Genomic DNA, 23,827 nt, shown 5'->3' on the forward strand with positions numbered 1-23,827 from the left:
TTCTGTCAGGGTTTTTTTTTTCTTTTTTTCCTCCAGGAGAAGAACGGTAAATTACACAGTGCTCTAAAATTTACGTGATAAAATCATGTTCTTGACAAATAAGCGACTGGAAACGTGGTCCAGATAAAGCTTCAGATTTTTTTTTCTTTCTTATCAGAATAAATCTTGTTTCCCCTCATTATCAGGAACATGTGTACACACTTTGTTTTTCTAAAGCTGTTCTGAAAAAGAACAAAAGTAAACTATTAAACCAAGCTTGCTGGTTATGAGATGCATACTGTGAGATCTTAACCAAATCATCCACGTTGTTTGGCACCCTTACACGCCCCCCCTCCCCCTGTGTGTGATGGATGAAGTGGCTGATGTTTCCCTAAAAACAGACACACACGCACGCACACACCTTTTTCTCTGATATTGCACATCCTAATGAACACTGAGGGAGATCACACAGTGTCATGTGGCATGACAGTGTAAACCATATCGACTCTAACCCTGGGATCTCAAATCTATCACCACAATCGACAGGCGGACCCTCTCAAAATGTCCACAGGACCGCCTCCTCTTCTATCCTGCAAGTACGGATTTAAAGCAGAGAGTCGTGATGGTGTCCGCTGCGCAGAGTGGGAGACCTGGTGCAGCCGGAGGACAAGTTGGACAAGTTGGGACGAAGGGAGGGAGGGGGGGGGGGGGGGGGAAACGTTGTTGGGCCGGAGGCAACAGTCTAGTCTGAAGAAAGTCTCACAATTGTTGCAGCATCAGGCCCCCCGTGAGACGTCACGCACACGGCGGTTCCTCCTCAGCGCCTGGTTCAGGGCCACGCACGGTCCGACGCCCGCGGAAACCGGGACGAGTTTTAGGATTTGAAGACATGCACTGCCCGCACCACGTACTGCCTGCAGATGGGGCACTCGCTCATCCTCTTGCCGCACTTGGTGCAGGTCACCATGTGGCCGCACTCGAGCAGCACGCAGTCGATGATGGCGTCCATGCAGATGCGACAGAGGTTTTCGTCCGCCGCCAGCTGAGCTCGGACACCATCTGTGGAGGGAAATGGAAGATATTGCAGGGACGGTTATTGAGCTGCCCGTAGATCAGAGGTAAACTGATTTGTTCACGCCATCCATACTATCAGGCGCCCTTTCTTCCTCCGCAGCTCTCAAATATAATCTCCTACAGAGTATTACAGTATTTTCCTTTGTGATTATTTCCTCTTATCTTTTGAAAACAAGGCTAAAGCTGAGCATCATAAAGGAGCTCATGCTTGAGTTCACTATTTTTGGAGAACAAATTTTATGTTATTATTCAGACATTTCGATTTTTGTGTTATTTATGTTTTTAAGATTTTGCGAAGACAATTTAGATTTCGTTTTTTTGTCCTTTATGCGATTCTTGTGTTCTCTCGCTAATTTTGTTCTCTTATAATAATATAATAATAATTTCTGGATAATCTTCACCTAAACTAGTGCACTTTCACATCTCCCACAGGTGCTGGGTCCCAGGTATTAAGTGTTCACTTATATACAGTAATCTTATAATTTATTTATTTATTTATGTTCTTTCACTTTCTTTTTTCAAATATCACATTACACATGTCAGCTTACATAATAATATATATGATTAAGCAATGGCATCTAGGTGTTATTAGAGTGTATCTGTTGCTTTATGTCTGTTGGTTGTGCTGTTCTTTTTGTGTCTCTTTCCAGGTGATGGAGCAGACAAAGAAGGTTTTATCATTTTCTCCCTTTTATCTCCTCTTTCTTTCACCTCTACTCTTTTTTTTCTTTTCTTTCACTTTTTGTTCTTCCTTTACTCTCCCATTGTCATGTCCATATAATTTGAAATTCTCCTTGCAGGAATCATAATAAAGCTATTTACAAGCATAAATCAAGTGGAGCACTATGGCGAAAGCCGTTTGCTCCACTTGTAAAAGCAAAATCTGTCGAGCTCTATCTGGCATTGAGATATCAATTCCTATTGCCATATTGCTAGACAGGACACTGGGAAAAAAAATAAAAAATAATAATAATAATAATAAAAATTTCTGCATTGTTGATTTCCTGATGACAGATTTGGTTATACATATAAACCAGTTTTCATCACAAGCCTGTCTTTGGAGTTTATAAATACACTTAAGTTATTATTTCAGCAAAGTATGATCTTTTTTAATTTTATTTTTTGAGCTTTTTACAGCACTAGTGGCTCATTTTTTGTACAGTGGGCTGACAGGAAATGGGGTACGAAATAGAGGAGAGACATGCAGCAAAGAACCACAGGTCGGAGTCAAACCCGGGTCGGCCACGTCAAGGACTAAGGGGTCGTGTGCGCTAACCACTGTGCCACCAAAGCACGCTCAGCAAAGTATGATTTTATGTGCTATATTTGTATTTTGCATGTTTTCACTGTGTCTGTAATAGAGTGAAGGCCTGTCTGGGGGGGTCGAACACTGCCTGGACCCAGAACAGGGTTAAAGGGGTATAGAGGATCCATGGATCTATCCAGTCTCACTGCAAAAATAGAGCTACAAATAAGAAAATATTTCTTGAAATGAGAGTATTTTTCTTTGATTTGTACAGGTAAATAAGAGTATTTGCCAATGGAATAAGATTTTTCCACTTAAAATAGGAACAATTCGTCTCCATCATCTTATTTCAAGTGCAGTATATCTAATTATCTTATTTTAGGGGTAAAAATACTCATTCCATTGGCAAATAATCTTATTTACCTGCTCAAATCAAAGAGAAATACATTAATATCAAGAAACATTTACTTATTTTTAGTTATGATTTCTCTTTTTATCCTTTGAGAACAAATTGACCGTGAAAGACAGACTGTCTTGGCTGTCGCAGAGAGCAGCTGAAACAACAGCCAGTAAACTTTATGACGTTCAAAGCAAAATCGTTAATCGTTAAGGCAAAAGCAGCTTTTCATGCAAGTTTGGTGCATATAAAATCCACTGGGACCAAACTAAAATACATCACGAGCTGAATGGTCAACGAGTCATATCAAAACAGAGAGCACAGCTGCTAGCGCTAGCCTTGCACTGAAGCAAACTGATCCGCATGAAGACATCATCAGCAGGGCCAAGGCTTTCTATCTGCCGGTAGAAAGCTGTGCCAAGCCAAATAGATGTCTAGAAACACAAGGCTGTCCTGGAGAGACTCCCGTTGGGCCAAGAAAAACAGATCAGATAGACTGCAGCGTCCAGAACGTCACTGGGAAGTGAATTAAACTGGGCTCAATTGCAATAATAATTCAGACTTTATAAAGTAATACTGACAAAATGTTTTGTTACTTTACTGCACTTTAAAGCTACTGGGGTTTAAACACATACATGAGAATGATTTGAATAAATGTAATAAAATATTGAACTAATGTCTAATCTTAAATGGCTCAGATAGGTACTGTGGACAAAAAGTTCTGATTGGTTGATCTGCACCTGTCATGTTTTAATGGAGTTTTTCAGATATTAGTTCACTCATTCCATTTCTGCAAATGTTTTTAATGTGAAGCCCATATTAATTGAAACTTTAATCTCAAGCAGGACTTTGAATTGCTACAAAACTGTTATATCAATACAGCTTGATGGTGCAACAGACTGAAATGCATTAACAGATGTACAATACATCTACATGATGTAAGAAAGCCATGAAAACGGAAAAGCTATTGCTGAATAATGCAACGACGGTATTGACTGCAATTAGCCTGCATTTGCTCTTCCACTTTCCTCTTTCCATCTTAACTCTAACCTCTCTCTTTGAGTTTCAGCATCTTGCTCATTAGCATTAGGTGTGGACATAAAAGACAGCAAAACTGGCAAAATATTTTTCTAGCAAGCAGAATTTGAATTCATGTCTACAATTTTATTTCTAAGTAGTCCTTTGCGACTGCACACATTTGAATTGTGACGGCAGTCAGTCGCAGTTGTATGTATTGTTCGGCTCCAGGGCAATAAGAATGAATTTAAACACATTCAGGTTTGTGACACAACAAGCTGTAAAAACAACTTAAAAACAGAGCACAGAGGAGAGTGCAAAGTTTATACTTAGTGTAAGACACCAAACATAGTGCTGACACATGTTACCTAATATGTTTGCTTACATTATGTTATCATATAATAAATCATATATTTTATGATCACACATTCTATTTTTACGTTGAGTTTTTTTAGTTTTAGAGAGAAACTCCATACAGTGTATAAATGTTTTTAGCTAATAGCTGATCTGTGATGCTGTAACTCTATCAACATATCTAATTTTTAAAAATTTTTATCTATTTTTTTTTTTTGCATTTTCTGTTTCTCCCCTCTTTCTTTAGCCGGTGCCAATCTGCTCTTTCATTTCTAGATGTCCATCACATTATCTCTGTAACTATTTGTCGCTGATTTGATTAAACTCCGACAGTTTTCGTGCTCCGAACTGAAGGGAGTGTTTTTCCTCTAGTTCAAGCCCAACTAAGGAGGGGAAGCTACAGGCATCGAATCAGTTTAAATCGTGTCAGAGCGCTGACTTATGGGAGTCAAATGCTGAGCGATCAGCCGGCTGGCCTAAATCCGGCTCCCGCTGCCGTGACAGGCAAAAAGTCGATGCAGCTGCAGCCCGCCTGCCTCCCTGCAGCTGAATGCTAAGTGGGCTAATAAGGTCCTGGAGGCCTTCGTGTCAGCCGAGACGCTTGACAATGTAATTACACCTGATGGAGACGTGCTGCTGCAGCAGTAATATGATGGCTCGTCAAGAGGTAAAAGCTTTAATAGAGCGCATTAATGACAGCACAAGACGCTGTCCCTCAGAATTAAAGCAGATGACGCAGAGTGGAAGAGACGCATCAAATGTAGAACGTGGAAACACTGAAGCAGGCACAAATCAATGACCGTAATAAGATAACGTACAGGATGGAAAGGATGACACGAGCAAAACAAATGGCTGCAGCATGCCTTCACTGCGTCCTGCTGGCAAAATGAACAGAGTGCACAACAACTCGTGAAGGAAATGAAAAGGATAGCTTGGTTTTAGCTTACCTCCAACTCCACTGTTGCAAAGGGACGGAGGATATGCGACCACTTCATGGATAAGAATGGGCAATAATAAAGAAAATCAATTAGTTAATGGAAAACAAAGGCGAAGTACAATGGTGGTATAGTTTTCTTTTCATCAAATGTGTCCTGATTTATGATGCCTCGCTTTTCACCACAGGCTTTGGTATATTTTGTTGAGGTTTTATATATTCCGTCAACACTAATAAGCTCATATATATATATATATATATATATATATATATATATATATATATATATATATATATATATATATATATATATATATATATATATATATATATATATATATATATATACATATTCAGCTACTCCCTATTCAATGCTTGTCACGGCAAGTTATTAAATCTCACACTCAGACATGGTGGTGTTTTTACATCAGATGCCTTTCATGACACAACCATGATTTGAACCAAGGTTCCCCAAATTAAAGTCTAAAACTTAAAATACTACATCATATTCATAGTGTACGTAACATAAATGTTTTGTACGAATAAAAACATCAAGTATGGTGTGCATTTCTCTTTATGCCCCTTTACTCTGATACCCCTAAAAGAAATCAGGTGAAACCAATTGAATTCAGGCAGCACACTGGCCAGGAGTAAAGTAAGAACGTTTGAAACAGCGTTAGGTTACGAAACAAAATCGTTAGATTTTAACATCTTAAAAGAGCTCTGTTCAGCCCGTTATCCAAAAACGGACACAGACGACACAACTGCAAATCTACTAAGACATGGACAGCGTGGAAAGCCTTGATAAGAGCGGTCAAGAGGGCCCTAATAACTCTGGAGGAGCTGCAGACATCCACAGCTCAAGTAAGAGTTGTCATGCAGTTCACAAATCCAGCCTTTATGGCAAAAATAAAGGAATTATTCATGTGTTAGAGTGACCCAGTCAAAGTCAGGACCTGAATCCAAATGAGAAACCGTGACAAGACTTGAGACAGTGAAATTACCAGATGCTCTCCATCCTATCTGACTCAACTTTGAGCTATTTTGCATAGAGGAATGGACAAAATATTTAAAACATTTGCAGCTGTAATTATTGCAAAGGTGGTTTTGACTCAAAAAACAACAAGTTATATATAATTTTTGTCCACTTTGTGTTGGCCTATTACGCAAAGTTAAAATAAAATACACTAAAGATTGTAGCTGTTGTAAAAATAAGAAATAGTTCAACAGGTGTGTGAATACTATTGCAAGGCACTTTACTTCCTGATTTATTCAAAGCAATTAACTATAGTTAAAAATAACGCAATTACTCAAAACCTTAAATGCAAATAAAAAAATAAATAATTACCTGCAGTTATGCTCACGTTTTCCACTAAAAGAAGAGCAAGAAAAAAAGCAAAGAAAGGCAATCAGACATCACATTAAAGGTCACTGTAATATTTCAAACAAAAACGAAGTCTCAGTCTTACTGGATTTCCTGTTCTGCTCGTTCTCCCTGTAGAGCCGATGCACTCGATCCAGCAGCTCCCACTTCTCGCAGCAGCCGGAGTAATTGACAAAGTTCCTGGCGAGGATCTCTTTCAGCTGCCGCACGGAGAGGTTCTCTATGGCCTCCTCTGTGTCGAGGTCAGACAGCGAGGCCCTGATTCTCCTCTGCGTTGCCGGGCTGACCTACAATCCGCACGGGAGCGCAGCTGTTAATCAGCGACTTTTCAACAAAGACGCCTGCGATAAGGATCAGGCAGCTCTGTGGATGTGCAAAGAAACAGCCAAGCGCACCTCTAAGATGTTTTCAGCGGGCTCCAGGTTCAAAAGGGATGCTGTTGGAGTACCCTCGTGCTCCTGCGGGAGTGAATAGACGCACAGTGAAATTCCTGTTTAACTTTCAGATTGATGCTCAGCTGACAGACATCAACATAATCGCCATTTCTGATGCCTTAAAAAGCCCACGAGGCTTGAAGAAAGACCGTCTCCGGAGAAAATATGTCGTCCTCTGGCGTGTGCGTGTCTCGCGTTCACGCTCTGCCTGAAACTCATCTCACGCCAAATGAGAGAAAGCCTTTAAGCTTTCCTCCGGTGCAAACAAGTGTTTCATTGGTCATACAGTTCAATGAAACTGTTTGATTCAAGATATGCAAACTTCACATGAATCGAAGGAGGCATGCTTTCTGTCCAAGCCCTAACAAATCATAATACAGCTTTCATGTGTACTGATTCCTTCCCTTTGCTCTCAAGCCAAGACATCCATAAAAGGGTTCCTCAACATTTTCACAATGAAAAATTTAAATATTTATCCTTTTTTTTTTGCTTCTAGCTGTTTGCAAGACCAAATTTTAGTAGCATATAATAACTTCCAACATGAGCAGGATTGGTCAGACACTGACAAGAAATCTACACCTTTTCCTCATTTCCTATAGGTGAACCTTCAATGTACAGTCACAGGCTCAAAATATTATTACACAGCAGCCATTGTGGTGGTAGAGAGCTTGCTGTGCTACTGAACTGTACCAACATAATTATGTCGTAAAGATAGGTTGCTATAGACCCATGCTGTCTTTTGATGTATATAATTATTATTAAATTATTAGGACCAAAGAGGGGGATATTGTTTCTTGAGGGCTGGCATCCAGAAGATTAACAGGGGAGAGCAATACATTATTTTTCCCCCTTATAGCACGTCTGATTAACTTTTAATAGTGATTTACGGTGCTAAATACCTGACAACAGGTTATTAATTAATAGACAAACTTGCAGTTGCTCCTGATCAATCTACAACATTCATCCTAGATTTCTTCTATTATTTGTCTTTTTGTCACGCTTAAAGGTTTGAAATAAACACATACTTGTTAATCAGACAAAGATGATGAGAGTAAAAAGAAATATCCAGTTTTCAAATAATGATTTAATTTGTTTGGAGGGGGGGGTATCCAAGCCAACCCAGGCTTATTTCAAATGGTAATAATCCCACTTGAGAGATTTTTTTTTTGGGTTCAGCTTCACGAGACACATCCAGGCCCTAATACTGTCTGACCAGTAAAATCAAGAAATGACTTAAACAGAGCCTGATGTAGGGTAAAAGATAAAAAAAAGCAACTCTTTGGGCCTGAATCCAAAGACATTTCAGAACAAATGAGCAACAAAGTCATTTGCATGACTGGGGTATTATTAATACATTACTGAGGCCTGGGGACTTCAGTGAAGCACAGAGAGAGCCTTTACCCACAAATGGAGAAAACCTGGAACAGTGGTGGACCTCCTCCTTTTCCATTGGTGATGGAGGTCACAAAGTACCCAGAAAAAACAAACAAACACCTAAAGCCCTGCAAGCTTTGCTTCTCTCAGTTAAACTCAGTTTAAATTATTCAATGCTAACAAAAACCGGGCTAAAATTACATCAACTGGAGAGTATTGAGGTGAAAACAACGACTCGTCTAACACTTCCACTTGTCTTCACCAAACCTGATATAGGATGTCACAGCGTTAGTGAAATGATTCAGGTCAGCGGATAAAGTTTGAAACAACCTCCAATCTGGCATGCAACATCTGTTTTGACTCATCAGTCGACTTCCAAACAAGCCCTAACCACAGGCTTACAGGTGTTCAGTTTTTACCTGTAAGTTGGGATGAGATGAAGCAGACAGTGATCAGAGCGTGGTATGCAATGATCCAGTGTGTTACTATCCCCGGTCGGGCATTCTACATGCAGTCTGTATTTTGGAAGTTCATTGGAGAGGTTTGCGGCGTTTAAATCCCCAAGAACAAGGATGAGAGAGTCAGCGTGTTTTTTTCTCTATGTCATTTCTGCCTCTGATGTGCCTGCTTGTGGTGGGATGTAAACAACGGCCAGATGTCCAGAGGTAAATCTAATTGGGATGCTGTGGTATGACCTTAAACTGAATATTCATACTAAAATCCCTCCACAGTACTGTAAAAGACCCACTGCTAGTTGTTACCTGCCCAGACGGTATACACAGAAACATATAGAGATAGAGAGAGAGATAGAGAGAGAGAGAGAGGATAGAGATAGATAGAGATGATAGAGAGATAGATAGAGAGAGAGATAGATAGAGATAGAACACACACACACACACATATATATATATATATATATATATATATATAATATATAGATATTATATACACATACATACACACACACATAAACATATACATATATATATACACATATATATATATATATACATATATGTGTGTGTGTGTGTGTGTGTGTGTTTGTGTGTAAAGAAAGTATGCATATTAATTATCACAAATGTCTGAGTGAAATAAATAGGGTAGGTGTTAATTTGGTTATTGGAGTGAGTGGAGCCTCAGGATGCCAGTGATTCTTTAATGTGTCCTTAATGTACATAAATGCTAAAAATTGGGGTAAAAGACATTTATTTATCTTCCATCTAACTGGAAAGACAATCTTTTATTGTTGTATAATTCTTATATGTATATATCTTATATGTTTATTCATATATTCTTACATGTTTTTTTGTTAATATTATAACCAAGTTCAGAGCCAGACTAAAACCACAAAATAGCATGATATATAATAAAACACAGTTCAACTTCTCCAGTGTTAAGCAATCTAAATAAAACTATCTGATCAGGACAAAGTATTTAAACGTTCATTTCTTATCTGGCTGCATTTTACTTTCAATACAGCGACAAAAAAAGTCCGTCTAACTCGTTTGATTTCATCTTGTCAAGCTGCCAATCCGACATGTAAGGAGCAGAAGGTTAACGACTGATTTATCGTTGCGTTTTCGTTTGAAGGAGGAGGTCAGAAAATGGCTGGATTAGAAGTACGACTAAGAAAGACGCATTTAGACTCCGGCGCTGATCTGTCTGCGAGCGCGCACGGCTCTGCGTCAGCTGAGCCATTGCTGTACTTTTGTCCCCTTTTATCTCCCTGACAAAAGAGAGCCTGTAACGTCTAATATGATGGAGTTTATTGTTTCCGCCTCAGTGCAATAAAACAAACTGTCTCGTTCTTCCCGTGCCTCCGCACATTCCTGCAGACCACCGTCGTCCTCTAATGAAGACGTTTTAATAATGCATCCGTCAGCATTGCTACACGACCGCCCTCGCACAGACTTCGTGCTCAGAGGAAGCTCCTCAGAGACACCGGCAGCCGCCTGTCTCAGTCAAACAGCCAAACCTTCTGGATCAAATGCTTTCTGTGACTTCATGTTAGCTTTTGCACTGGAACTTTGAACATAAGCAGGAACTGGGAAGCACTTATGAATGAATGCATAACGTGTTGTCGTGCAACAACAGGTTTGAATAAGTAAATATTGATAAGTGCCAAAGGCAACAGCTCTAGGCCTCTGTCAATTCTTGTTTTAGGAAAAACAGCCTGGTGAGGTGTGCTATCATAGGAACCCACGTTAAGGATTGTCCTATGATAACGTACCTGTGTTCTCAAATAGCAGGTAACGGCACACGTACACAGAACGACTTCTATCAAAATACAAGAATTCATCAACAAAATACTTCAAGTTAAAATGCTTCAGTCAACAAACTCGTCACCTAGACCAGTAGCATTCAAGTAAACTGCTAAGTCAAAATGAAAAGAATATATAAAACTACCAAACTATGGGGACAGGGTTGGAGAATTAATCGCATTTGCATTATAATCACAATTTAAAAAAAACCCACAATTACCATATTGCAGAAGTCTGCCATTTTTGGCTACATAACAATTAATGGATAGGACCTTCATGTGTTGATAATATGTTTAAAGTGGGTTTGCCTCCACATGGAAGGGAAGAGGGTGGCAGCGATGAGATAATCTACTTTTATTATTTGTTTTAGAGTTTATATAATCAATACTTTTTTTTTTTTACCAGAAACTTTCTGGAATCTCACCATAGCATTAAATACTGATCGAAGTGTTTAACACATAGATTTTGTTGGTTGCACTTTATGCTCAACAACGATTGATGTCCAACTGAATTAAAAGCTATTCTCTTGAACAATAATATTTTGATTAATAAAAACAGTAAAAATAAATAGTCCTTGTTCACAAACATCTTTATCTACAGGACATTTTCGTTACTTGTGGTTATTGCAAAGAAAAGTTTAAATAAATCGCAATTTCGGCTGAAATATATCGCAATTCTGATTTTTGGCAATATCGTACAGCCCTATTATGGAAGGAAAAATGACAAATAATAATAAAGCTGAAGCCAACGATCAGTAAAATGATGAGGTGACATCAAAGTTCTGTGTGAATATTTATGTTTGAGAACCATGGCTTATTTTGAGGTTAAATTAGCTTGAAAGCTAATTGAGGACACCAGTTGCTGTATGTTCAAACAACCAGTTCACAATGCAAAGCAGAGGCAGCAATGAAACACTGTTTTAATAAGATAATGCATAATGTTGGGTGGAAAAGTGGATGCTGTATTTGCAGTAGAAGGTGCATTGACACTTCATGCTTTACAATAGCTAGAGACCCAAGGGTTGTAATGTGTGTTGCTAATAAAAAGGCATTTAAAGACTCTGACACAGCTAAAAGGTTTTGCAGAACCCGCACCAAGACTGAAGCTACTGTCAGTGTTGGTCGACCCGTTACTTTGAAGTCACTCGTGACGCCCTTAAAGAAATCCAGCACTGCGGGGTTTCTACAGATGGCAGTAACCCTGGTAGAAGTGAAAATATTCCCAGCCATAATCCATTACTCTGACTGGCAGAAGGCTGGCGTGCAAACAAAATGAAGGGAGGTTACAAACACACCCACCCATTGAGGCGGCAGAAACCGCTGCACATAACCTGACTGAAACACTGGCAAAAATAATTGTTTGTCTGAAAAATGGGTCATATTTACCAAAGTTTTGGCGGAATCAGGCGAGATGAAGGCGGAAAGAATGTGTTTGCTAATTTGAAGCGCAGCAGTAAGAATTAGAATGAATAGGACAACTAAGGCCTTTACAGGCAACTTTTTATTTTTACTGTTAAACTGAAAAGAAAAGAAAGAATACTTATTTACTCAGATTTTTGTTTATTTGTCCTGTAAAACTTCAAAGTAGAGCAACTATTTTGTTACAGGTAAATATCCTAAAACAGAAGAGGCATTTTTAAATCATCATTTAATTCCAGAGTTTTTACGTTATTCATATATTGTTGACTTGTGAGAGCATAACTATTGTTACCCTTCATAAATGCACATTAAAGGCACATTTTAAAAATGTTAAAGTCTTCTTTAAGTTAACAGTTTTATTAAAGTGTTTCACAACTGGCACATCTGGCATTTCTTTTTGGGAAATCAAAACACGGTGATCTTACTTTTACTAGGACTTTGAAGACAAATATTATGCAGGTTAGCAAGAGTAGATGAAATAAAAACACTGCTCCTGCAGCGTGAGCCTACTCTGTTTAATCAAAGCGACTCTTTATAAATCGTAAACTTTATAAAACAAGTTTGTGGCTCAGAGGCTTGTTAGCACTCAAGCAGTCAAGCACCACAAATAAAGCTAAACAATAATTTTAATTGTTGTATCCAAAACCAGTTTTCTCTCTTTACTTTAGAGTCAAGGTTTTCTTCAAAGATGCAGTATTTTAGCTTGCCAGCATGATGAAGATGACCACGCATGTGTCCTCCCCAATGCAGCCTGCGTAGAGCTTTGTAGCTCCATGACTTTACGGGGATTGAAGCTGTGACTCCTCCTTCTTGGGAATTATGCAGGAAAATGGGCTAATACTGTGCATTCTGGGATTCTGAGTTTTTTCTCTTTTGTTTTCTGCATGCAGTTTAGTCGTTTTTGTTGGCTGCGTCCAAGGCTTTTTAAGTTATTTACAATTTGCCAAAAAGTTATAATGCCTAACTGACATGGTGCATTCAAGCATTAATTGATAACCGTCGTTTATTTATCGGCAACAGTTTATTATTAAAACATAGCTATACTGACTGCTGTAAAGTAGAAAGTAGAAAGACTTACAAGCCGATTTTAACTCACAAAGGCTGGTCTTATATTTGACACAAGTTATTTTGATGATCTCCAAGGCTTTTGGGAAAATGTTACATGGACTGATGAGACGAAACCTGAATTTTTTTGGATGGTATGCATCTAGAGCTGGGCAATATGGCCTAGAAATAAAATTTCCGATTTTATTGTATCAAATGCGATTTATTGATTTTTCCACCTCCTTTTCGTTTCACCAAACAAAATTCAAGAAATTATTTTAAAAGGATGCTTTTAATTCAAGCACTTCGTCTAGGAGTTGACCTGAATTCAAAGTGCAACTAAATACAAGCTGAGAAACATGCTTATAAAACAAGATGGTGGCCCTGCTGTTGTAAACAATTAAAATATAACTAAATGTTTGCTGCTAGTGGTTTTTACACAATGAGCTAAGAACAGGCCTCACCTCATTTGTGTAACGTCAAACTAACTTAGAAAAAGTAAATGAATAAATTAAAGTACATTTTATTACAGTAAAAAAAGTTTCCCCTTTACAATATTTTGACAATATATTTTCCTAAACATATATTCAGCATTGCACGCTGTTCTCTTCATGGAAGCCCAATGAGTCAATTGGCAAAATAAAATCCAGATTTTCCAAAAATTTAATCTTAAGAAATTGTAAATTCGAATTAATCGATCAAACCGATTTATCGCCCAGATCTAGTATACATCTTGTTACATCTGCCGTAAAACTAACAGAGCATTTCAGAAAAACATATTTTTTAAATATTTAGTTGTTATTGATTTTAATAAGCATATATGTTGGCCTATTCACTTTGCAGCCAAACACCAGCATTTTCACAATCAAGCAACACCCCTCCAAAGAAAAATAAAGATTAAATAATTTTTTTAGAATGGCCTAGTCAAAGTCTGGACTTAAATCCGATTGAGATACTGCAGCATGACTTTAAGCAGACCGATAACTTTTTGCTCTCAATAAACAAAAACATAATTTGAAAACTACTTTTTGAGTTTACTCTTTGTCTTATAAACTCTGTTTGATGACCTCAAACATTTAAATGCGACCAAAAGCGGAGGAAAGCAGCTCATTACCAAACTAACACGCTAACCCTAGACTTTCACAGTTACATCTAAAAGAGGATTGCCGTCTAGACTTCGAGTGTGCTTTTTATTTCAGTAAACATAATTAGGTCATATATGTTTGTTAGCGGTTTGTTTGTTTGTTGGTCGGTCTAAACAGCACACTCATCATAATGCTGAATAAAGGCCCCAGAAAAGGGTATTTACACAGATATGTACTGACAAGGGATGACGGGACACAGTGTTTCTATTCCCTGGTTGCAGAAGCGACGCCATGGGCCGGTTTTAACTTCTGCGCTTGTTACGTAACAGAATCCGTTCACGTAACAGACCTATAAAAAGGCAAAGGCTTTAAGCTGCCTCACTGGCCTGGGTGAGGGCTCTGCGCTTTGACAAACACAGCTGTTTCCAGCGGGACGCCGAAAATCCATGGAGAAAAAAAAAGCAAAAGCAAAAGGGGTTTTCAGGTTTCATTCATAAAGACCGCGTGTGGAAAGATGAAGATCTGGAGCTGCGCACAAGAGGGCGGCTGTCTGCCTGACTTCAAACAGACGCCGTGACGCTCGTAAATAAGTTTGTTTCTCCTCTGAAATTAATTATTATGGATAGAATGAGGGCAGATGTGGAGGAAGTGCGGCTGCTGTTGACGAGGGACTGATGTTTGTGTGCACGGGGAGGGCGGGGCACGCAACTCGATCCGGGCACCAACCTGGCTGGGGGTCCCTGAACTGTCACTCGGGCTGAGCACGTCCCCCTGGGAGGCCGACAGGACCGACTGTTCGGAGGCGGAGCGCGTGGCGGAGGGCGGCGACGCGGCACGCGAGTGGGGGAGCGAGTGCAGACTGTCCGTGTCTTCTTCCCCGTCGTCTTCATCCTCATCGCCGCACGTGTCGTCGTCGTCCTCATCTTCCTCCTCCTCGTCCTCCTCCATCACGGGTCTGGGGGTCTCCCGCGTCCCCTGGTGGCAGAGCACCAGGTCGACCAGGTCCTCCTTCTCCCTGCACGTGTCGGTGGGGATGTTGCGCAGCAGCAGGTACTGCCGCAGGTCTTTGACCCGCAGCTGCATGAGGCGGGGCCGCTGGAAGGCCGTGCCGCGCAGCAGGTGGCAGGTCGTGCAGCAGCGCAGGTTCTCCTGCAGCACCGAGCAAAGGGCGCAGAAACTCTTCTTACAGTCGCAGCAGATGTGCTGCAGGGGAGAGATGAAAAAAAGGGACAGACGTCAGATCAGTTATTCTCTTTCTTGTGCCTGGAAAAGTCTTTACACAGACAAAACTGTTTGTTTTACTTGAGTCTGACAGACGCACGGAACAAGTGAGCTGTTTGTACTCGTGTGAGGTGTTGCTTTGATAAATAAAACACGCGCTCCAGTATTCATACCAATAGAAGCTTCTGTGCTGTCAGACTTTATAATCTCTAGAAACACAATTGTTTTACATGAGGGGAAAAGGATTCATGGTTTTCAGATTACAAAGATGTGTGGCATGCGTTGAAATTCAGCATTTTGCCTGTTCCTCTATGCAAAATAGCTGAAGCTCAGTCAGGTTGGATGGAGAGCTTCTGTGAACAGCGATGCTTTCGAGTCTCGCCACATATTTTCAATCTGGTTTAGATCTGGACTTTGACTAGGCCATTATAATACATTACTATGCTTGGGTCTGCTCAGCTCTTTTGGAGCCTCTTTCAGGTTCTCTCCCAGGTTTCCCCCGTATTTAGCTCCACCCAACTTCCCATCAGCTTTGACCAGCTTCCTTCGCTAAGCAGCAGTAAAAAAGCACGATGCTGCCCCCACTATGTTTTACCGATTAGGATAATGGACTGACGAGATCTCTGGGAGATGTTTAAACCTTGGCATGTATGTTACAACCTAACCTGCCGGTATGAGACCCTGAGGAAGAGCCAGAACTCGCTGCAGGGACTATATTTCCCATCTGGTCAGGAAACACCTTGGGATCTCCCAGAATGACCTTGAGGACGTCGTCAGGGAGAGGAATGTCTGGGTTTCTCTACTGGATCTGTTCCCCCTTACGACAAGATCTCAGAGAAGCGGAAGACAATGGCTGGATGGATGAATCCCTGCTTTAAGCTTCTTCACAGCTTCATCCGTGACCTGCCTGGTGTCATCTAATTAGTTGTTCACTAATGTTGGAACCATCACAGAACAGCTGTAATTATACTGAGATTGAATTCATAGACTCTGTTTACTTATTAAGTGACCTCTAAATACAAGATTCGAGTCAGAGTTTTCAGTATAAAGGGGACTGACTACAAATGCACGCCACAGTTTAAAAATGTTTACTTGTAAAAAACTATTAGAAAGCCATGCATCATTTCTCTTCAACTTTGTGATCACGTAATACTTTCTAATCATCTCTCACACAAAATCCTAATTAAACATACTGCAGTTTGTGTTTAGAACTAGGGCTGAACGATTTTGGAAAATAATCCAATTGTGATTTTTTTATCTTTATCTTTAATGCGATATTTTTTTTCTTTTCAGTTTAATTTATCATGTCTTTTTAAACATATACAAACAACAAATCAATCTGTTTCATGGCTGTGCTAGGCTCTTTTAGGTGCTAAAAGAGCCGCTGCGTCTCAACTCAGAGCAGAAATTATTGCGTTCTGCCTACGATATATTTCAACCAAAATTGCGATTTGATTTAATACAAGAACTTTTAATGTTTTTATTAATCAGAATATTATTCATGAGAACAGCTTTTAATTGATTTGGACATCAATCCTTGTTGAACACAAAGTGCAACCAACAAACAAATCTATGTACTGAACTGATTGACCACAACTTAATGCTATGGTGAGATTCCTGAACGTCTTTGGTAAAACAGTACGATTATATAAACTAAAACCGTCCGTCCGTCCGTCTTCTACCTCTTATCCGTGGTCGGGTCGCGGGGGTAGCAGCTTCAGTAGGGAGGACCAGACGTCCCTCTCCTCAGCCACTTGGGCCAGCTCCTCAGGAGGAATCCCAAGGCGTTCCCAGGCCAGCAGAGAGACATAGTCCCTCCAGCGTGTCCTGGGTCTTCCCCTGGGCCTCCTCCCGGTGGGACGTGCCCGGAACACCTCACCAGGGAGGCGTCCAGGAGGCATCCTGACCAGATGCCTGAGCCACCTCAACTGGCTCCTCTCGACGTGGAGGAGCAGCGGCTCTACTCTGAGTCCTCCCCGGATGACTGAGCTCCTCACCCTATCTCTAAGGGAGAGCCCAGACACACTACGGAGAAAACTCATTTCAGCCGCTTGTATCCGGGATCTCGTTCTTTTGGTCACGACCCAAAGCTTGTGACCATAGATGAGGGTAGGAACGTAGATCGACCGGTAAATCGAGAGCTTCGCCTTTTGGCTCAGCTCTCTCTTCACCACAACGGATCGGTACAGCGCCCGCTTCACAGCAGACGCTGCACCAATCCGCCTGTCGATCTCCCGCTCCATCTTCCCCTCATTCGTGAACAAGACCCCAAGATACTTGAACTCCTCCACTAGGGGCAGCACATCCTCCCCAACCCGGAGAATGCACTCTACCCTTTTCCGGTTCAAGACCATGGTCTCGGATTTGGAGGCACTGATTTTCATCCCGGCCGCTTCGCACTCGGCTGCGAACTGCTCCAGTGAGAGCTGTAGATCACACCCTGATGAAGCCAATAGGACCAAGTCATCCGCGAATAGCAGAGACGCAATCCTAAGGCCACCAAAACGAATCCCCTCAACACCTTGGCTGCGCCTAGAAATTCTGTCCATAAAAGTTATGAACAGAATCGGTGACAAAGGGCAACATTGGCGGAGTCCAACTCTCACCGGAAACGAGTCCGACTTACTGCCGGCAATGCGGACCAGACTCTGACACCGGTCGTACAGAGACCTGACAGCCCTTATTAAAGGGTCCGGTACTCCATACTCCCGGAGTACCCCCCACAGGATCCCCCGGGGGACACGGTCGAATGCCTTCTCCAGATCCACAAAGCACATGTAGACTGGTTGGGCAAACTCCCATACCCCCTCAAGAATCCTGCTGAGGGTATAGAGCTGATCCAGTGTTCCACGGCCAGGACGAAAACCACACTGCTCTTCCTGAATCCGAGATTCGACTATCCGACGGACCCTCCTTTCCAGAACCCCTGAATAGACTAAACTAAAACAAGTAATAAAATTAGATTATCTCACTGCTGCAACTGTCTTCCCTTCCATGTGGAGGCAAACCCACTTTAAACATATTACTGACACCTAAAGGACGCGTCCGATTCACTAATTGTTACATATCCAAAAATTGCAGACCTCTGCCATTTGGAAATTGTGTTTTTTAAAAAAAATTGCGATTACATTGCAAATGCAAATAATTGTGCAGCCCTAGTTAGAACCTGACAAAAAGTGAAAAAGGAGTGTGAATATTTTTGCAAGGGATTATATATGGATTTAAGCTGACAAGGCCTAACCTTTAAAACTAAATGTTCAGTCAGAGATGCGTTTTTTTTTTTTTTTTTTGTTCTCAACAAAGACAAACCATATAAACCAGCGGCATAAAGTCCAACACTAATCCAGCCGTTTCACGCTGAGCGTAAAGAGAAGAGAAACAAACAGTTTGAAGCTCCCGGCGCTGTTTGACATTTATCATTGATACCGAGCGACGGAGTAGATTGACACTTCAAATGGACAGAAAAGCAGGTCAGCCACGGCGGTAAACATTTTCTTATCGCTCGAGCACAACTGTGCCCCAGATCCACCAGGAACACTTTTTCCAGCGTAGCAGACGCCTTTCTTCAATCGGCTGCGGCTGATCCCCCCCCGGTGGGACTTTTTCCACGCCGCGAAAATATCACGCTGACACTCAAACGTCGAGTCGACCCGCCGTCGGAGAAAAGGCAACTGGCTGCATGCGGAGGATGAAAGTGCGATCTGAAGCAGTGAGCAGTGAGGAAGCCTGAGAGCGGCTGAGGTCTTATTAATGTGTCCGACTGCCAGACAAATCTATTCAGCTACAAAACTCCGCGTTGGACAGGAAGCAAGGAAATGTCAAGATTACTGCGGTTCGGCAGAGTAGCAGGCATGTCAACCCCCATATTTGTAGTATATAAAGATCAGATTGGGGGATAAATATTGGACTGTCATTCAGTTTAGTTTTGACTATAACTTTCTCTGTTTAGTGACAGCCAGCTGTGAAGATTTCTGAGCCATCTCCCAAAAGAAACCACGAGAGCTCAGAAATGTAGTCCACGCAGTTCAGAAAGATTACTAAACGCTACAAAAGCATGAATAAAAAAAACAAGAATTTAAAAGTTAAAACCATTAAAATTGAATGTCTTTTTTCCTTGTGCTATATTTTTAAATAAAAAACGACGGTTGAGGGTTGCTTTCAGATAAGAGTGTTTAATGTTTCACTAATCTTAAAGTCCCAACATTAGATCGGATACAATACTGCACAGCGTACTACTTGGATATTTCGCACGAGTTTGCACGATTCAAAAAAAGACTTAGTAATTATGCATGTTTTCCTTGAACGCACCATGAAACTCTATTTAAAAAGCAGCATGCAATCATTACATAACTCCACAAGAAAAGAAAAAAAAGACTAAATGGCAATCTTGAAAGAGTCAAGCCAGTCACTAAGTGCTAAAATTCATTCAGCAGATTTAGGATTTAAACTGATAACCATCCCATAGTGGTGAGAATGGGAGGAAAGTATTTGCGGTCTCAGATACTACTGGTTTAGGCTGCATTAACTTTTTTAATATTTCACGCCTTTCTTGTAAAACTGGTATAAACTCATCCAACTCTAATGTTCGCCCGGGGTTACCTTGCGTCTTAAGACGGAGAAGGCCAGTCCGCAGGCCTTGCAGAGCTGCCCGGCGCTCCCTGAGCTGGTGGGGGGGTAGGTGGAGTACCCCGCGCTGGGGGCAAAGCGAAAGGGCCCCGCCCCCGCTCCGAAGCCCGGCTGCTGTGTCCGCACCGTTCCCGTGCCCATCACCTCGTTCAGCAGCCCGCAACATGACGCCCACATGGACGACGCCCCCGCCTGCCAAGGGCAAACACACAAATTGCACACTGATTAACATAAAGAAACACATATCCTCATTTGTTTGCTTACTTAACTGTATTTAGCAGGGGTCACCAACATGGCCCCCACGGGCACCAGGTAGCCCCCAAGGAAAACACATGGTGCCCTCAAGCCTGTTCAAAAATAGCACAACCCTCTAGTGAGCTGCATCTAAAATGTTATTTTATTTAGTTGCTCCTCCTTTTTAATCATACTTGTATTGACATTCATTTAAAATGATAAATGCATTAAAAACATGTTTATATTACATAAAGTTAAGCTGAGCTCTGACTCTTCTAGTTCATAAGTCAGTACAGGTGGTCCTTCATATGACACAAGTAGCTCTCAACTTCTAAAAAGTTGGAGATGCCTAGTTTATAGCATGCATTTTTAAGTCCATATAATCATGATCCTTAATTAAGCTATGCAAGAATTGCACAAATTGAAAAGAAACGTCAGAACTCTAGATATTTTTGTCTTGATGCAATTCTGTGTCACAAATTACTGTACTCCTTTTCAGAAACTTACCATGATGTAAGAGCTGAAGCAAAAAAAAGTTGTGTTTTCACTGGAGAGCATAACTTTCAAAAACGTTTTCATCATGAGTTTGAGATGTTTGAGACTATATTAAAGTCATTTTTACCAACCAACACGGCCAATTTTCACTATTCAGTAGTATAGAGGGTCATGTTGAGCTTGCTTCTTAAAATAAACAAAAATTTAGTTGTGTTCTGTTCAGTCAGTTCATTTCGGTTTAGTTTAGTGCAGTTAAGTTTTACTCAATTCAATTGGATTTAATTGAATTCATTTTAATCATAAGGCACAAAATCCCCAAATATCACTTCACAAAAACAAACATATGTAATTCAACTAATTAAGTACAAAACAGTCAGATTTGCATTAATCTGAATTTTAATTCAACCCAAAACCATTAATAATAAACATAGCAACAACAATGCATTTTATTTAAAATAATCTTTCACAACACTCAAGGTCATATGAAAGATAAAAATAATAACTATAAAACCGGATTAAAAACACATCAAATAAGTTATATGGAGCAGTGCAATCACCAGGAGTGAGCAGTCTTCAGTGGGGGAGGTTTGATCAATTTGTCAATATTTTATTAGATTTGGTCAAATTAGATTCAGTTGATTATAAAATGCTTATGCTTATGAGTTATTATGTTTCTATAAAAGGAAGCCAGTGGATGGCATCAACTCTTTTCCTTAATTTCTCCAGCAAATGTTGGACAGCATTAACATAAGCTATAATTACACATCAGAATAACTTCTACAGTTTAAAAGCAGAAGTCAGTGAAACTGTCACCAGGATAAAGCTTCTTGTAAAGTTGACGTTTTTTCCCCCCGTCACATTTAAACGTTATTAAGCTAGACTGAAGGAAATGTAGAACCTTATTTCTCTGCAGGTTGAAACACAGCGTGGATTAAGAGTCCCAACGTTTCGGTTTGTCTCCGTGCCTCAACAGTGCAGAGTCACGGAGCAAAGCTAGTGTGTATGGAGCCATGGCTCCTTGGAGCATACAGATGAGGTGTGTGTGTGTGTGTGTTGAAGGGGGGGGGGGGGGGGGGGGACACATCTTCTGTTGTTCCCCAGCTTCCAGAGTCAATAGCTGACACAAGCTCAATGTAAGGCGGCTCTGTGTGGAAAACAATGCAATCCACAGGGTCCTGCCACGTCCCGTCTTAAGACAGCGCTCTGCTCGGAGTTGTCACAAACACCCTGTGATCTGACCTCACCCGTCTGCCTAGGGTTTTTCCTTATGTAATCTTTAGGAACAAGGCTCTATTTGTGGAGTCAGGTTGGGAAGGAGGCAGCGCAGCCAGACAGTCAATGTGTCTCCCTTGCAGTCATGTCTCTTTAAAGTTCAAATCAATAATATTCAACGGCTTCTTGTAAAAGTCTGTCCATTTCTGCTCGCCCCGCCTGTCCCGCTATTCATTTATTATTAAACTGATTAAATAAATCTTAAATCATTTCAGATTTTCTCGCAGGGAATAGCTATACAGTCTAGTCTTTGCCGACTTCTATCGATGATCCACTGTGATCTGATGAATAATGATAAGAAACAACATGTTAAGGTCCAAACTATTAAAAAAATTAGAAATTATAGACAAAAATGATCCAAAGTGTCGGTTCGTGAGCTATTCACAAACAGTTAGCCTATCTATCCATGCAACTAGGCCCTGGCTGAAATTTAAATAATATTATAGATATATAATATTATAATATTTTCCTTTATTTTCACATATTCAGTTAAACCACCATGCTTTGCTCAGCTTTTGTTTAGCAACAAAACCTCCGGTCTTCCTGGTTAGATACATCCTCCCTTGTCCTGGAGGATAGCAACTGAAAGGCAACATTTACTGCATCCTTCAGCACAGGATGAGAAGCCACTGCAGTCCAGCTGTAAAAAATGAGACTTATCTGGCTTTTTGCCAGCAGCTCGACTTCCCCCACTGTCCTTTCCATTAGCAGGCTGAAAGCTCTGCAGGCGGGGGAGTCCCAAACAGACAAGCAACAAGAGCTTCTTCACAGGGGATGTACACACACCTCTAGGAATATGGAAGGCATTGTTGCTCTCCAGTCATCTTTGATGTCAGATATTTAGAAAAGAAATTAGCATTTTTTAAATGAAATTTAAAAAAGAACAAACCCACAAATATACAGAGCCATTGAGGGGAAAGAGCAACGAATACTAACAGACTCATTGTACAATAGAAACCCTACACAAAAGAAACATGTGGACACACTGTCTAACCAGATAAAAAGAGATTTGTTGCCGATCAAAATGATTCTGTTATTCAACCCAGGTCAGATAATTTCACTTCAGTTTAGGCACTATTTGATTTAACCCATCAATCCATTAAGATAGTAGACTCTTTTAGTCACTATCAGACTTATCTGAACTGTTTGTTGAGATGTGCCTTCACAAAAGGACAAAAAGCACTGAAAACAGGTCAGTTATCCCGGGGAAAACCTGGTCACTTTGGGAATCTGGTGAAACATTCTCCACCAATGTCATGTGAGGAACACTGATGTCATATAGCTACACTCCCTTGAATGGGATTGTGCATTCTTGGTTCTATAAAATGCTGATGTTACCTTTATTCTCGGCTCTCCTCCTCATTTTCCCTTTTGCCTGCATCATGATCAATATAAAAGCCCAGTACTAAGCTGTACAATTTCTCTGGCTTGTTTAGATTACATTTATTAAAGTATAGTTTCTGTTTCAATAGTCATTTCTTACTAAGAAATGTTTTTAAATAAAAGAAGGTCGTTCCTGCAGGGTAAAAGGGGGGCGAAAATCAGTACGTGGGTGTTCACCTGAACAACAAACTGGACTGGAGTCAGGACACAGACGCTCTTCACAGGAAGGCTCAGATCAGACTCTATCTGCTGAGGAGACTGAGGTCTTTTGTAGTGCAAGGGGCGGTCCTAAAGAGCTTCTTTAACTCTGAGGTGGCATCAGCCATCTTATCTGTAACTGAGAGGAAGCGGCTGGATTAACTCATTAGCAGGGCTCTGTCCTGGGATGCTCCCTGGACCCAGTGCAGGTGGTGGGAGACAAAAGGACTGTAAGAAAAATCACATCACTGATGGATAATGTCTTCCACCCCATGCATGGAGCTGTTGCAGAGCTGGAGAGCTCTTTGAGTGACAGACTGCTGCATCATAGATGCTCTAAGGAACGTTTCCGCAAGTCGTTCCTCTCAGCCGCTGTCAGACTTTATAAACTCTGCTG

The 23,827-nt window shown here is 40.8% G+C and overlaps 1 protein-coding gene across 1 annotated transcript in view; it reads right to left on the reverse strand.

Moving 5' to 3' along the window:
- rnf34b (ring finger protein 34b) overlaps positions 1–23,827 on the reverse strand; it is a 34,691-nt gene that overhangs the window by 2,097 nt on the left and 8,767 nt on the right. Inside the window, exons 2-8 of the mRNA XM_036129775.1 lie at positions 19,822–20,040; positions 14,728–15,204; positions 6,781–6,843; positions 6,471–6,672; positions 6,350–6,373; positions 5,015–5,056; positions 1–1,038 (exon numbers count right to left, since the gene is read on the reverse strand). The exon at positions 1–1,038 is cut by the window's left edge and continues 2,097 nt beyond it. Of these exons, the coding sequence (XP_035985668.1) occupies positions 854–1,038; positions 5,015–5,056; positions 6,350–6,373; positions 6,471–6,672; positions 6,781–6,843; positions 14,728–15,204; positions 19,822–20,040 (1,212 nt within the window). The 3' untranslated portion in view covers positions 1–853. The remainder of the gene's footprint in view (positions 1,039–5,014; positions 5,057–6,349; positions 6,374–6,470; positions 6,673–6,780; positions 6,844–14,727; positions 15,205–19,821; positions 20,041–23,827) is intronic.

This window comes from Fundulus heteroclitus, unplaced genomic scaffold (genome assembly GCF_011125445.2).
Source record: "Fundulus heteroclitus isolate FHET01 unplaced genomic scaffold, MU-UCD_Fhet_4.1 scaffold_217, whole genome shotgun sequence".
NCBI lineage: Eukaryota > Metazoa > Chordata > Actinopteri > Cyprinodontiformes > Fundulidae > Fundulus > Fundulus heteroclitus.